Genomic DNA, 17,237 nt, shown 5'->3' on the forward strand with positions numbered 1-17,237 from the left:
ACTATTTATAGAAATGTAGGGAGCAAGGAAGGATGAAGTACCTGAGACAAAGGCCACAGGAGGAAGGTCCTAGGTCTAAAGGAACAAGTGGAAGAAGCAGTTACTATAACCCAGGGAGACCAGTAGCTTAGGAGAAGGGCTAAGGAAGGAGGGAGGAATTCAGCCACAATCAAGAGGAGGCCCAGCAGGGAGGGAGCCAGGAAGTGTCCTAGTCTCTGGCTGCTCCCTCTCTTCGGGCTCCTGCTGGTTTTCCCCTTGACTGAACCCACTAAGAAGCCAGGGGAAAGCAGTTCAGCTGATGTAGCCCAGGGAAGTCATCTTGCCAGGACCCTGTGTTTTGAAAGGCAGCTAAATTTGTCTTGCTTCCTGAATTAAACTGCTCATAATCTCCATTAGTTCTCACCTCTTCTCAATCAAACACTTTCAGGTTCCCTGAAATCTGATAAGGGGCAGGGAGTAAGTGTCTTTCCTTGTAACTCCGGGCATTGTTTGGGCTTCTGGACCTTGAGAAGACCCCTGGTAACTAACTTCTTCTTTAAGATTGCCTTAAGGGCTCCATGATGATAGTTGTGTTTCATCAATTCTTCTGTGCTTGATTGAACACTAAGAATGAATCCACCAGTATCTTTAATTTAGAAAGTACAAGGTAGTATTATTATTTTATTTCCTTGGCTTGATTAGCATATATTTGCATAGTTGTTATCCAATATCATTGAGGCATACATCTACCTGAGAAAACCAATTACTAAAGAAGAAATTTTCAGCACACTTAATCCACTAAGTGTTGCTAAAGTTAAAAAAAAAAAAAGAAAAAGAAAAAGGAAAAAATAAGAAATGAAAGAAAATTATCAACTGCTTCTCGGAGGATGTTTTTGAATATTTCACACATTGCTTCTCACTGGTGACAAGTGTGACCAAACACAGGAAGAAGGCAATTTATCACTGAAATACAGGTTTTGAAAATCATTTCTAATCAACCATTTTATGGCAGACTGACAGAAAAACAGCTGTGTCAGATAGCATCTAATTTTAAAAATGCACTGTATACTTTTTATTCTTACTTCTTAGTAAAAACAAACCACCCAAAACTTTGAGCTACTAAAAAGTGAGTCTTGCAGTGACTTGGTACCAACACTCCCCTTGTTCCTTCCACATTTTGCACAGAACCACACATGTATTAGTGCTGAATAAATTCTTAAAAGTGAAAGAATAATTAAATTAAACCCTCCAGCCCTCTGTGCTCATTCATTCTGGTGTGCAGTAACCCTCGTCGCTAGGAATCTCACTGCCAATCTACACTCCTCCTGATACAGTTAACCTCTGCTTCCTCTTCCCTCAGTGAAGGTGGAAACAGCTGATCAACCCTCTCTATCCTCTTGATACATTTTCAAGTGACTCCACAGTTTTCATGAAATAGTAAAAGGAGTCATTTCATCCTTGACAAACCTGCTTAAAAAAGGGCAAAGTTTCACAAATTCATCAGTTTATCTGTTTGCTAATCCTCCACATCAATGTTGTTTCCATCCCCGTCCCTCACCTCAAAAAAGCCCAAGAAAGTCAGGGACCTGGTTTGTCTTGTTCCCGCATTGATTCCCAGTTGCCAACAAAGTGCATGGCACATACTGGGAGCTCAACAAGTACTTCCCAAAGTGAATAGAAATCTACCACGTATCACCTTCAGCTGCAGCTTCACTCTAAGAAGATATTACCCACTAGTAGGAAGCTCTCACTAAATAATAATGATTATGACCGTAACAAGGACAATCATAACAATAAAATGCTGACTAAATGTCATGCTCTGCTCTATGTGCTTTACTGTATTAACAATTTGACCCTCTGATAGCATTCCAGACACACTCTGTCCATCTATGGCACCTTGGCATAGTGACTGTTTTAAGCTGAGGAGGTTGGAGAAAACAGCAGAAGCAGGAAGGTCACTCTGACCATCCTGACCCCTTCTCCCCTGAAACAGGTCATAAAACCCTCCTGTGGGAGGTACCCTCCCTATACCTGGAGGAAAGGAGCATCCTTATCTCCTAAGACAAAAGGACACCAAGAAGAATCCTAACATTAGGCCCCACTTCCCCCTAGTTTACTACACTGACCTCATACTCCTTAACCTATCATATTTCTACCCTACTGCCCACTCCTCACCCAACCTAGCATAAAAATACTCAAGTCTGTCTCTTCAGGGTCTTCCCTGAAGGCTCCCATGTCATGTAAAACTCATTTCAAATAAGTTTGTATGCTTTTCTCCTGTTGATCTGTTTGTCAGTTTAATGCTCAGACCCAGCCAGGGACCCTAAGAGGGATGAGGAAAACTTTTTCCTCTCCTGCACCTCAAAACAGTAATATAAAAGTTATATAAGGTGGGTAGCATTATTATTCCCATTTTACAAATGAGGAAACTGAGGCTGGAGCAAGCATGTCATTTTCCCTAGATAATGGGTCTAATAAGGTTGGGAATCAGGTCACAAAGCCAGATAGATACCAGAGCCAAAACTCCTAACATCTAACTGTAATGCATCTGTTTTTACTCCAAAGGAAATGACAATGAAGTCCTTCCAAATATTAGCTATAGTGTCTGTATTTCAAAGAAAATAAGTGAATAACTGAATTAAAAAAAAAAACTTTTGAAAGTGTGCAGTTTAAAACTTCAAGAGTTCTTCACAGTCAGATGAGTAACCATAATATAAGGCTCAGCTTTTTTTTTTTTTTTCCAAAATTGATAACCTACTGCAAATATTTTGTTACTTTTCTCAACCTTACAATCAGCTTTAGGCTGTTGTATTTTTTATTGGAAGTTCAGAATGGAAGTACAAAGTGACAATGTAACACTAGATGATTAAAAAACAGAAATCAAGTGTGTCTTACTCTTGAGAAGGGAGAAAACTGGACGGATGGACCTTCCCTCATACCAAGATTCTTCCTCACATGTAACCTACAGTCATTAAGTAACAAAGTTATCACGAGGATAAAATTTCCTCTATTGCTATTGCCTATGGTCGCTTGAATGGTGAGAATGAAGAGAAATTAAAAATCCAGGACAGAGAAACAAACAATCCAATAAAAAAATGGGTGGAAGACCTAAACAGACATTTCTCCAGTGAAGACATGAAGATGGCCAAGAGGCACAAGAAAAGACACTCAACATCACTAATTATTAGAGAAAAGCAAATAAAAACTACACATCAGTCAAAATGGCCGTCACTAAAAAGTCCACAAATGATAAATGCTGGAGAGGGTGTGGAGAAAAGGAAACCCTCCTACACTGTTGGGGGAATGTAATTTGGTACAGCCAATATGGAAACAATACAGAGATTCCTTAAAAGATTAAAAATAGACTTACAATATGATCCAGCAGTCTGAATCCTGGGCATATATCAGGAGAAAACTGCAATTCGAAAAAATACACACACTCCAATATTCATAGCAGCATTATTTACAACAGCCAAGACACTGAAGCAACCTAAATGTCCATCAACAGATAACTGGATAAAGAAGATGTGATATGTATCGGAATACTACTCAGCCATAAAAAATAATGAAATAATGCCACTTGAAGCAACATGGATGGACCTAGAGATTATCACACCAAGTCAGACAGAGAAAGATGAATATCATATATCACTTATATGTGGAATCTAAAAATGACACAAATGAATTTATTTACAAAACAGAAACAGACTCACAGTCATAGAAAACAAACTTATGGTTACTAAAGAAGAAAGGGGAGGGGGGTAAATTGGGAGATTGGGATTAGCAGACACACTACAATATACAGGATAGATAACCAACAAGGTCTTACTGTGCAGCACAGGAAACTATATTCAATAACTTGTAATAATCTATAATGAAAACGAATATGTATATATGTATAACTGAATCGCTTTGCTGCAACCAGAAACTAACACAACACTGTAAATCAACTATACTTCAATATATAAAATAAAAATTTTTTAAAATTTAAAAACCCAGGACAGAGATGGTGATAGATAGAAGGGTATGATTCAGTACAATTTCTCTATTATTATTAAAACACTCTTGTTCCTATAGCAATAGCCTTTACTTTCTTTTGAAAACGTTATTTATTTACAGACACATTTCCTCATTCCCTTTTCCTTCCCAGTGTTGAAGAAAGCAATGAATCATGTAGAGTTCTTCAGCCAAACTGCTGAAAAGTCAGTTAGAAAAAAGTCTTATCGGCAAATAAACAACTCACAAAGATGAAAGGAAACAGAAGAGCTTTATTTAAGTCCTCTAAATGAAAGTTCAAAGATGAGGAGAAATAACTTCTAATCCACAAATAAACAATTCAAAAGAAGCAGTCACGTATCATATGCTAGATTAACCCAAAATGTTTAAGCACAAGTAGGCAGACTGAGAAACGTTATTTCCCCACGCAAGGAGCATCCTCTCCCTTCGTCCTGAGCATCTGTTTTATTGCCTCAGTCAGTGCATCACAAATCTTTCTGCCAGAATATTCCTGGAGCTGGAGGGAGGGCAACACCTCCACCTAGCATTCCAGAATGTGTTCTAACACGACGTGCAACAAACAATGTTTTGAAGGATCCTGTTTTACACGAATAGTTCACACAAATACAGTATTCTATTCCAAAATACAGAACTTGTTTTAGTACAAAATATTTCTCCTAATATATTTGAGTAAAACTGATACCTCAGGAAGATTATTGTATCCACTTCTGATTTTTCATACACGGCACCAGGAGTACGCAAATCCCAGCGTGTGAAGCACAGTCTAGGTGACAGGCTAGTGGAGTATTTGACATCATCCCTACTCAAAACTCAAGCATCTAAAGTTAAACAAGATGGAGAACTACAGGAATAAGAAAAAGCCTGCTCACAACTGACAAATAGATTTGTTTGTGCTTAATGACTACTGCTCTAACCTCTAAAAGGCAATGCTGAGTCAATGAGCTTATCTGAAAGTGATTAGCAAGGACAAAAAAGTGAAGCGAAGTTGGCCTCATAAACCATGAGGTATGGAGGTTAATCAGCTACATTTCTCTTCCTGCAAACCACTAACAAACCTGATTAACACACTTCTCTTTCCAAGTTTCTCAAGCTTTTTCCATTTCCAAAAAGTCTTCCTCTGTGCTTTCTGCAGCTGGTCCATCACTAGCAAAGTACTCCTTATCTTCTAGCTAAGATGCTCTAAAATGTCAGTCTGTTACATTAAAAGACCAAAGTAATCAACCTAAGTCTTTCCCTTCACACACTTTCTTGCACACATTTTCCTAAAATTCCTTGCCACATCCGTGGGAGCCATTCACTGTGCAATATTTTCCTCAAGGAGTCTGGGAAAGTGCTACACGGGAAATCATACTAAAATAAAAATATCCAGATGTGCGGAGAAATGTAAAGTGAGTATGTTTACAGTCACAGCAGCCGGGGATCCCTCTACTTCACACAATCCCTTCACTCTTTATGGTCAGGCTTCAAAGAAAACCACACTTCATGTTAGAAACAGGACTTTGAAAGGCAAGCACTGAGAATGAATCTGCACCTGTACTTTTGCCCCTGACATTTGACACTGCACTTCCCTGCTTGTATGTCCGGATCCTCTGCTAAATGGTGAGATCCTGGAGGGCAGGAGTCCTAACTTCGGGCTCATCTTTGCATCTCCAGTCTCTGGCTCAATGAGAGTATGTTAAAAATGTCCATTTTGACTTTTATGTGGACTGGTCTTGGTTTTTCATTTCTAATTTGACTCAAATGCTCATGTGCTTCCTCCACTAAAAGTAAGTTGAGGAACTTGGTGTGGGGATAGTAGTTTGCAAAACTAGCAATAGTAATTTCTGCTAAGTGGGAATGGGGGGAGAACCCCAAGATTGAGGCCCGCCACAAAGCCTAGCACTTTGCCAACTGAATGGTAATGTAAACTTATTACTGATAAAGAAGAGAATGAAATTGGTTGTAAGAAAACCTGGGTCCCCTTTTAAATGGGATAACATGAAAATTTTTACAAAACTGTATCAGGCACCTTGTAAAAGCACTATACATATTAATTATTATTGTTATGTCAGTACCTTTTGGATATGCTCTTGTCTTTGAGAATTTTACCTCTTGTTCATTTTCCCTCATTGTGATACCCTAGCATTAATGACATAGTGTTTGTAAAGTGTGTTGAAATCCCTGAAGTGTTATAATCAACCCAAGTACCATTTTATTTATGCGAACTGTGTCTACCCAGCGAGTCCACTTAAATGTCTAGGACTGGGAACCTCTGTCTCATAAGGCTTAATAAATGATTCCCTCTGGCTCTAAAAGCAAGTACTTTTTCAATGACAATGGGAGGGAAAGCAAAGGAATTACTCTGTGACATCTGCTGTGCAACGTTCTTCGAATGGCACATCTCGATAAATGCATGAGACTCCTTGGAGAGTTACTGCATACAGTGAAGAGAGAGTGGTAAAAATCCCAGTATCTCTGAAAAGGAAGGCAAGATGCGTTAAAGTCAGAAAAGCCTCAAAGTTTACATCAACAGAAATCAACAGTGATATATTTAGTTCCTACTTTATACATAATGGTAGGTTTCTAGGGGTCTCTGATGGTGAGGCAAAATTAAACACAAATAATGAAGCTAAGGCAGGCTAAGTGACTTTTAGAAAGTAAGACAGCTAATAAGTAGCAGGATAAGATTGCACCTAAGCCATTGGCCTCTAAGCCCAGTGAGCTTTGCACTCTGTGCCCGACACCCCTCCCGCGCTGCAGACAGCCTGTGACAGCTAGAACCAAGAACAGGAGGCTAAGTGGAAGGGCTGGCTCACAAAGGCAGCAAAGTCCATACGGAACACGAGGACTCAGCTTTGCCAATGGCTTTCTACATGACTCATCACAAGCTGTTTTTAACACTCTGTTATCTGTCTACTAAAGAATTCAAGATACTTACAAGTGAGTGAAATAATCTACACAAAAGAATATACTCTTCTGGTAAAAGTGCTGTAGGAGCAATCCCAAATGTTGTTGTTATTGCTATTGTTGTTATTATTATTATTTAATTCTAAATTGATGGGAAAAAAAGTAAAACTGTCAGCTTCCTATAATTGTTCAACTTGCCCGTCGATGGTGAAATCCCCAAGGCGCTCCCAAGCACTACCTACCTGATGCATCTGTTTGCTCTCACACCTGCATTTCATAACCCTTTGTCTCATGCATTTGAGCAGCATTCTCAAATTCCTAAAAGCACTCTCACAACTCATTTTCTGAATTAGAATTTCCTGCACCTCCACTGCAGCCTGGAAGCGTTTTAGCGTGAGAACCGTTGGCAGTGAATTGATGCTTTACCTCCAAGTCATCGTCAGGGATAGCTCTTTTCCACTTTACGTTCCACCTGATGTGTTCATAGGCATTGACGACAACTTCAATTGCTTTGGGATAAGAATGGCAAGCCTGTATCACCTGCAAAGACACCACAGAGTTTCATTTGTTCAATGCACATACATGATTTATTCATTCAACTCCCAGAGACATCAAGAATTCATGGACCCATAAGGCTCCTTGGAGCCCTGAAATGCTTTTAAGAAGTCTCAGGCCTTTGAGTATTCAAACACACTGCCAGTCCCCCCTGGTAGATGGGAGGATTAATAACATCAAACTAATTTCCTCCATCATCCAGGAGCAAGTGAAAAAGAGGTGCTAACAAAGAAGGTGGGAGCCTGATGAAATTCATGCCCTGCCCATAACTGAAGTAATTTTGAGAGACGCTGGTCTGGTCTCAGAACACACTTTCAGCTGCCTAGAAACTCTTCCAGTTCTACAGAAAATTTTATTAGCAAAAAAGCTGAATGTTAGTAATCTAAGAACCGAGACCAACTGGTGACTAAGAGGTAAAGCCAACCACAGAGTAATGTGAAAGTTGACCAAAGATGTCTTCCCAGAATAATGCCTGAAGAAGAGTGACGTTACATACTCACATTCACAAGTCACATTCATTGGTATTTTAGCTTTCGTGAGCAGTGAAAGCAGTATGAAGCCTAGTTATTTTGTTAGTACACTCTGTTCAACACTTCACTGACCAACCAAAAAAACTGGAAAGCTGAGTCAAGGTGGCCAGCATTTCCATCGTGAGGCAGAAACACTTAGCTTTAGATTTTAGACCAGACTGGATAGTTAACCAACCTTCGATGTCCCCATAAAATCTGGACCTGTCTGACCAGTCAATCGTGCAGGCTTTATTAAGTGACAATGGAGATATATATGAGACATACCCTAAAAGTAAAACACACCAGATTCTGGTGAGAGACTTACTATAAGAATGAGAAGCAAAAAATACATAAAGAAAACAAGTGAAAATCAATGGAGATACATGGTTGGACCACATAAGTGTTAGATTACACGGCTTGAAAAGAGGATTATAGAAATTCCAAGAGGGAGACCTGTGTGAGTTGGGCTAACTAGGGATGTTCTCTTAGAGGAGATGAGTTCAACTTTAGATTCTAGATGGTAGAAAGGTGTATGTATGTGCTGTGTGCCTGCGTGCATCCACTTAAATGCCTAGCTTCATGTGCAGTATCAGCAAATATAACAGTCATGTTGAAAGACTGGTACTCCAAGGGGTACAACAACAACAACAAACCCAGCTTCAGTACTTCCCTTTCTCCTGCTTATACAAACCCCCTCCCTGGAACCCTTCTCCACTCCTGGCATGACACCTCAGGCAGGACTCACACCTATTTCTACTTAATTTTTAATAATAAAAAGTACTCCAGCCATTCTAGACATAAGAATAATGTCATTTCAGAAATAAAAATGTCCATTTTAATTGAATCATTGAAATTTCAAATTTTATTCAAATTAAAGTTTCTCCTCTCCCACAGCCCAGGCCTGCTTCCAGCTGCGGTGGGAAAGGAGCTAATGTGGGTGTGGTATAATAGGAAATACACATTTGGTCTTTGCCTCTGGTTCCTGGCACAGAGATCCTTAAACTGAGCTCCTTTCTACCACTTCAGTGATGCTAATGAAGTGACTCTCAATGGGACTCCTCGAGAGCTTCAAGATGTGGGCTGCTTGCTGGAAAGACCAATCCTTGATTAGATTAGAACTTGTACACACCTTGCCTCCCACCTCCTGGGAAAGAGAGAGGGGCTGGAGATTGAGTTCAATCACCAATGAGTTCATAGTCATGCCTATGTAATGAAACTCCCTAAAAGATGGGGTTGGGGAGCTTCTAGGTGAGTGAGCACGTCAGAGTCCTGGGAGGGTGACAAGCTCCGGAGGGCACGGAAGCTCTGCACACCCTTTCATACCTTGTCCTATGCGTGTCTTCTAATTGTCTACTCCTGAGTTTTATCCTTTGTAATAAACTGGTTCTAGTAAGTAAAGTGCTTTCTTGAGTTCTGTGAGTTGTTTAGCAAGTTACAAATCCCAAGGAAGGAATCGTGGGAACCCATGAATACGTACTCAGCTGAGTAGGAATGTGAGTAGCGTGGGTACCCGATTTGTGGCTGGCATCTGAAGGGGGTGGGGCTTGTAGGACTTAATTCTTAACCTATGAAGTTTGACAGTAATTCCAGCTAATTAGTGTCAGAATTTAAATGAATTTTTGGCCACCCAGTTGGTGTCAGAGAGTGAAGAACTGGTTAGTGTAAGAAAAAGCATTGAAGTTTTCCCAGCTGTTGTCTTTTCCTCCCCTCTGCCCGACATGTTCCTGGACTGCTCTGCATTTGGACAAAGGAAAGAGAGAGGAAAGGGGGAGAAATGGTCTTAACCGACTGGTACCAACATGACCTAGCATTGATGGCTTCTGGGCTGGTCTCTTCCTCTCTTGGGGAAATTATGTGCCCCCCTTCCCCCAATTTGGAAGAACCAACTTTCTAGACAAGGGCAACGCCTCTCCTCAGATGGGTCCCTTAGAATCCTCGCGCCTCTCTAACAGCCTCTGTCCACCAGAACATCTCTAGCTTCTTTCTGCCATGATGGCCCTAACTCTGGAAGTCCTTTTGGTGTGGCCCATTTTCATTTCAAAGTGACCTCACTGACTCTCCAATGTGACCCACAACTGGTCCAGGGGAACCTGTACTGTATCCTGTTGTCAGCGAAAGTACTCTCAACTCCCACTTTAGTCACTGTTCTGTCCTTTGCCACCAGACAAGCAGCTCCAGCCTTAGATGTGCTCCTTTAAATTTTCTCAACATGAGTTACATGTCAGTTCCACTTTTTCCTTGAAACTTCAGAGAACATATATCAAGCTCTCTGCAGAGTCCTCTCAAAGCCCCTCTCATTAGATGTGGAATGAGGAGGAAGCTCCCCAGGCCTACCAATAGAAAGAAGGCACGCCTCTATAATTAAACAACTTTTTCCACAGAAGTTTTCTTCCTAATTTCCTGGTCCTTCACAACCTCAACCTATTATTGTTGGGCAAAAGGTCACAAAACTGGTTTTCTCCACATCCTTTACAAGTCCTTCATAGCTGGTCTAGCACTGCAGGTTTCAATGTGAGGTAGTAAGTACCTGATGTCTTGGGACTTCGGGCAAAACTAAGACAGAAAGGTAATCATTTTAATATCTAGATGTGCATGCGTGTGTGTGTGTGCATGTGCGTGTGTACTGAGGTCATCTGAATGAAGAGCCTATATGAGGAAAGAGCTAAAGTTAAGAGCGGGTAAGACGGAGCCACATGACTGTACACCTGTGAGGCCAGTCTGAAGAGCTTGGGATTGGCTTAACAGGCAACAGGAAGCTATTATGTATTCTTAACAAGAAAGGGTAATATTCAACCAATTCATTCCATTAGGAAGCCTTTACTGAGCATTGCATTTAGCACTATGACAGTAATTCTGAGTTTATGACCTGTTTTTTGTCTTCAAGAAAGTTTACAACCTAGTTGAAGAGAAAAGACATAGATATATCGAAGAGTTCAAGAGCAATGTAAGTCAGTAAATAATAAGAGACTAACTTAAAGATCATCAGTGTCCCTTGAGCACCATGAGCAAAAGCACAAGGAGGAAAGCAAGGATATGAAGGGCAGAGAGCCGTGAGGAGGCTGAACGTGAGTGTCCCAAGTGGTTTCTCAGGTAGCTTTGCTGTGAGTCATGAGAAGGAAGGGCAACTGAAGCTGCAAGAAAGAACAAGTCGAGTTTAATGACTAATCAGATACAGGGAGTAAAGAATGCAACTTTGAATCCTGAGATCAAGTACAAATAAGGGTGCCACTGATGGAAATGAGGAAATTACAAGGGCATGCTAATTTGGGGATGGTCAGGTAAGGAACAGGAGGATGTTTCCTAACGTCCGTCAAAAATGTACATGATAAATGAGGAGGTCAAGATGGCGAGGGAGATTTGTGCACCATCAACGAATGTGCTGGTTAGGTTCAATCACACTCTAAGTGGATATAAATGGAAAAGATAGAGGACCATGGTCTGAAGCTTGAGGAATCCTAGTCGGCAGGAGAAAAGAAGAAGAAAAGAAAGTTACAGCTACCATTTTTTGAGGACTTATCACGTGTAGGGGCCTATGTTAAATCTTTGCGTGTTTAGCTTGCTCAGTCTTCAGACAACCCTATGAAATTAGGCCTATAACTATCCCCACTTTACAGATGTAAAATCAAAGTCTGACAGAATTTAAACTAAAGGTATTTAGCTTGTAAATGACAGAGTTAGCATTCACACTCAGGCCTGTGTGAATTTTTTTGGAGGAAACCAGATGGATCAGAGTGAAAGACACCAAACGAGGAAAACATTCAAGGCTGGATTCTCAGCAGGGCCACGAGTGGCAAAGCTATGAAGACAGGTGAAATACCGCCAGAGCTGAGTAGCGGCCAAGTGCCAGGAGTCGAGTGGGCTAACACACATGAGGACCAGGTAGTGGGACACAGATGGAGAATGGACGCACAGCCGCAATCAGGGCTGACCCATCCTCATCGCTAAGACCCACGGAGTCATGGCATACAGAGTTTTATGGGCTCAATACGTGATTTTCCTTCCTGAGTTTAGAACCAAGCCATCAACAAATGAAATGAAGATGACAAAAAATCAGAGATCAGAGTATCTTTTTTATTACTAACGAAACTAACTACCACTTATACGTTTAGTTACGGGGCCACATAAAGTTTCCTAGCACCCTACTCCCAAATTAAATTTACACCCTGAAACTGCAGGCCTCTCTCTGGCAGACAGAACTTTTTTTCTAGAAGCTTACCACACAGAGGAACCGAGAATTCAGGTATCCTCTAGGTCCAAAGTTAAGTAAACAAACTCAGTTTTTCCTCCCAACTCATCAATCTGTTAAGTGGAGTAAGAAAAGGTTTGGGGGGTTGATTTTAGCAGAATTTTCTTTACAAAAACATGAGGCAAATGAAATGGCAATTCTCCTCTAAGACGTAAAATTCAGGTCCAACGGCCTACGCCCAGTGGGCATCAGGAACAACAAAAGGTGGTGAAATTAATCAGAATTATCGTAGTAGGGACCGCAGAAATAAAAGGTTTATAAGAATTTTCTGGAGCATAGTTTCAGATCAGAGGGTGTGGCCTTAGTTAAGGACTGTGTCAGCCCCAGCAAATAGGCTAACCAGAGAGGGTTGTAGTGAATAGAGGTTTGAGTTAATAAAGTGCTAGAAAATGTTCAATAACAGGCATTCTGGAAATAAAATGTACATATATTTATATGTAAGTTTACTGTAAGTTTTGCTAATATAAAGAATGTGAAGCCTATAATTTACAAATAATAAAATATCCAGTACCTCTTATTTCCTATTCCATATAGCCAATTGGTCCACTCAGAATGTTTTCATTGATTTGTATATCAGTTTTGTATAGATGTGGGTTGTATTCATTGCCAACCTGTGTCTGCGATTGAAGAGTGCACGTAGTTCCTGTGAATGATGATGATATTTTTATTACATTAGGAGTAATTGTTTCACAAATGTGAAACAATGAAGATGCAGATTGGAAATTCACTCATTTATCAGTGACATGAGTGATATTTATGTGGAAACATTTAATAGTTTTCGAATATTGGAAGCACGGTTTCTCAGTTTTTTTGTGCTATTCACAATGTGAGAGCTACAGACACCACACACTACAAACTCTGAAGTTTGATCTGCATTAGTAACATTCTCTTCTTAAGTCTAGACATCAGCAAAGCAATATGTCAAGGCCTGACTAGTAGCATTTGCTGATTTCTGGGTGTAAATACTCCCATCATGGCCTATCTGAAGCGACCAAGACGAGGTCCCTGAATGTAGGGTAGGGAATGTATGGTAACATCACTATATAGTGTTTCCACCATATAGATCCAATAAATGCAAATAACATCAAGAACATAGATAAGCAGAGTAAAATAATTAGGAGGTAATGAGTTTTAAATATTTATTATCTTTGTTTTCAGTATATTTTATTTGTTGTAGGTTTATATGACATCTTTTAATAATGGTTGCATTTAACAATCAGTTCATAAAATTCCTGATAATTTAATACTCAGCTCTCCCAAGCTACTGTGAGCCAATTCTAGCACACAGCTGTTTTCAGTTGTTCCCATATTTAAGAAGTGCGGTCATAAGCCACTGCAGAATTAATATATATACTGAAGCTCCAAACCAGTGAAGGCACCAGAATCATCCTGCCCGCTGGCTGGGTCCAAACTGGCCCAACAGAAATACTTGTTTAATAAGAGGATCCATTCACAAACATATTCTGGGCATGGCACACAAAATTGAGCTGTGGACCATGGCTTTTTCAGCCAGGTCTAAATAAGCAAAAATTAATCCTATATTATCAACTCTAAAGGGATAAGTCAGACATCCAAGGCTACAGGACCTTTGAAAAGTCAGCATTTCTGAGTCTATGGAAAGTGTAACTAGAAGGATTTCTATCTGGGTACATGGCTGTCAAGGTGGAAGGTAATTTTTCTAGGACCTTGGTCTTGGGAAATTGAGGCAATCGGGCTGCTCTTTTCTCTGTAGCTGGGAAGAGGGTGGCATATATGTAGCTCTGTGCAAAAGAGACAGACAAAACCTGAGGCTGACTAATTGCTTTGAACACTAGTTACAAACTACCATCACAGTACCATAGAATGTTAGGGTTGCAAGGGACCCTAGGGATTATAGAATCCCCCTAATTTGGAGATAAGGAAACTGAAGCCCAGAGAGGCACACAGTAAGAGAAAGAATGGTCTTAGGTCTTCTTCACTGTAGTTTAGTACTCTTTCAAATATAATCTGATGATCTTATTTTAATCTGTAAGTAATGACCAGTGAAATGAATGGTTTAAGGACACAAATTCTATTTCCCATATCTTTAGAACAAGAAACACTCTTTAGTATATTATTTTAGGCTGGATTTTGTTGAAATGTCAAAATAATTCCCTTTCTAACACAAAGATGTTGCTAATAATGCGAAAATAGTCTCCATCCAGACATCTATTACATTTTTCTCTAAAGACCTCCAGGTACATCCTTTCTGCAAGGATGAGCCATGATGAAAAGTATGTTGGTAATCAGATGAGTAATCCAAAATAAAGACTTAAATTTAAGACTTAATTTTACCAGGACAGAGACGACAGCTAAAATTAATCCAAGGCCTGAATCAAGAATATACTTGTACTGGAATCATGAAAACAAAGAGCATGGAGAAGTCAGAAAGCTTGTAATGAGGCTCTGCACATGGTTTAGGTATCCATTCAGAAAACTGACCTCTGATCTGCACTAATTTCCAGGCAACATTCACTCCTCATAGAAACCACACTGGTTCTATTTAAAGACTCAAAGCCCACATACCCAATATTTGTCCCCTGGTATTCCTTACCTCCCCTTTCCTGCCAGCACCTTGAACACAGAGGAGACGTGGCTAAAAGTTGCCCTCCTCTTGCAACATATTACTTACTTCCCAAAGGGGGTTCCCACATTTAGCAAATAATAATAATGTAGGCTTGCTGGATAAATCTGAATTTCAGACAGACAACAAATAATTTTTAGTATAAAGTATGTCCCAAATGTTGCTTGGGACATATTTATATTAAAAATTACTTATCACTGGTGGAATTCAAATTTAATTGATCATTGTATATTTTGTTTGGCAACCCTATTTCCTGCTCCTATTCAGAAACAGTTCAAACCACATTATGTATACAGGAATATAATTCATTCATAGTTTAGGAGCCAAACTTCACACATTTGGTGCTTCAGTTTGCACCTGGCATACTCCCATATATCACAGGGAGATAATGTCTTACCTTTCATTAGGATTTTAAAAAATCAAATAGTCCTTAACTTGCAGTCTTTAGTTGCACAGAGTCCAAAGCTCCTCGGTCCAAAGCCACATTAGGTTTTGCTGACATTGACTAATAAATTTTCTGCTGACAGAAGATGGTTCTCACAGCAGGAGAGGCTCCTTTTAGCCTGACAGCCTCCGAGCCCCCTTAACTGGCAAATCTAGCTTCTTCCAAAACTAAGACAACCGGACCAGCTTTCTTCAGGCCTCAGTAATTATTTCACGAGGCAACAACGAAAAGAGATTCTTACGACATAGAAAACTCTAAATCATCACTCCACACTGACAACCAGGAATCTTGACCATCACATGAGGAAGGGCCAGTGTGGACTCAGAAGGCAGAAGTTTCTGCTTCCTCTGCCAACCTGAGAAACAGAAAATGTCCAGTGACCTTCACTTTCTGTGAGCCTCTGGGGTGGGGCTGTCTCTATTTCTCCTTTCATGGAAGAACAATTGAACAAAAGGTGGCAACTGGAGAGACCTAAAGACCCCTTCCCTTCATCATCTGACCCTTAAAAGCACAGGTTAGAAAGCAGATTTAAGATAAATCTCCCTGCTGCCCTTCCAATACAGGTGCCACCTGTAAGTCGCTTCAGCAGAGGAATTCTTAAGCTACGCCTGCCCTTTGATACTGATATATTTGTGTGCAGAAAGGTACTTAATGATCAAAGAGACTGCTTATACCCCAGGCATCGTATACAGAACTGTTCAACAGGAGAAATCATCTTTACCTCCCCCAGACTCTCACATACCTTTCCCTCCCCTAGAAAAATGCCTTTCTTGTCCTACAAGAAAACCCAATCTTGGCTCCCTGGGGTGTCACTTCCTTCTGAATTATGCCGAGAGAAAAAAAAATCAAATGTCCTTTTGTACCCTGGAAAGCAATTGCAGCCCCTATAATTCTTTTTTCTACCCTTATATAATTTATACATTGGCTTTCAGTGAAATACAGCCTCTACAAATTTGCTTTGTATTTGGAAGACAGCATTTTCTGCTCTGACCTTGTTCCTTGTAAATAAGGAAACTGAATTCCCCACCCACAAGAGAACAAACCACTTTATCTTCTGGATAAATGAGTCAGTCATTTGCTTTTCGTAAAGATGACTTTCTCTTTGGAAAGTTGGGCTGTGGAGTAGTTGTTCTAAATCACTTTGAAGCATCTGCATAGTAAATTGAATAGTTTTTCTTTAGTTTGCCTTTGGAAGGGGGCCAGTTTTCTTGCACAGTATATTGGGTAGGAACAAAAATATTTAGAATGCCAGCCATCTACCAATAGCCAACTCTATCCTAAATCTCTATAGCATTGGGCCAAACTAGAGGAACTCAGAGGAGCAAAACACAACTGAATAAGAAGATGGTAACTGTGGAAAGAGTGTTCCTTGGAGTACATAATTGTATACTATTCTAGGGGCGAGTGGAGCCACCAACGTGAGGCTGATAGGATGGACTCCTACAGTGGACTAAGAACACATCCGGGGAGGAGGAGGGAAGGGAACATTTTTGTCGGGCACCTACTGGGCTCCATGATTTACATGCCTTTCTCACTCAGTCCTCAGACAATCCTGAAAAGTTGATATTTTTGCCTTCATTTTTCAGACGAGGAAAAGAGATCTGAGAGATGAAGGGACTTATTCAAAAACCACACAGCAAGTAAACAGCCAAGCCAGAACTCATACCCACGGTTACTAAGTCCCTGCTCCTGACCCTCCTTGCTGTTATCTCTCAAAGAAATCCCTTTGTGAAAAGGACCTGGGACCTTCCTCATGTTTGCAAGACTTCTTGCAGGAGAACAGAAACTCCTTTTAAAGGCCCATCCCCCCTGATTTGGCACTTTTGTAAAGCACTAACTTCAGTTTCAGGGCAGTTTGCCATCACAATTGTCCCACAAACCTTGAGAAGTTACACCCCAGGGGAAGGGACGCTCTACTGCCCAGACCCACAGGGAAGCCAGGATAGCTACCAATCCTTTCTGCACAATAAGCTGAGGGGAGGATTCCAGAAGGCAATG

The 17,237-nt window shown here is 40.4% G+C and overlaps 1 protein-coding gene across 6 annotated transcripts in view; it reads right to left on the reverse strand.

Moving 5' to 3' along the window:
- ASB4 (ankyrin repeat and SOCS box containing 4) overlaps nucleotides 1-17,237 on the reverse strand; it is a 76,705-nt gene that overhangs the window by 9,136 nt on the left and 50,332 nt on the right. For 5 of the 6 annotated variants that reach the window (XM_074367464.1, XM_074367463.1, XM_074367467.1 and 2 more), the window contains exons 4-5: nucleotides 7,309-7,422; nucleotides 6,337-6,450 (exon numbers count right to left, since the gene is read on the reverse strand). In XM_074367464.1, coding sequence (XP_074223565.1) covers nucleotides 6,337-6,450; nucleotides 7,309-7,422 — 228 coding nt within the window. Of the gene's footprint in view, nucleotides 1-4,227; nucleotides 6,451-7,308; nucleotides 7,423-17,237 lie in introns of those variants that run through there. The other variant, XM_010972469.3, reaches the window with a different exon arrangement.

This window comes from Camelus bactrianus, chromosome 7, assembly GCF_048773025.1.
Source record: "Camelus bactrianus isolate YW-2024 breed Bactrian camel chromosome 7, ASM4877302v1, whole genome shotgun sequence".
In the NCBI taxonomy this organism is placed as follows: Eukaryota; Metazoa; Chordata; class Mammalia; order Artiodactyla; family Camelidae; genus Camelus; species Camelus bactrianus.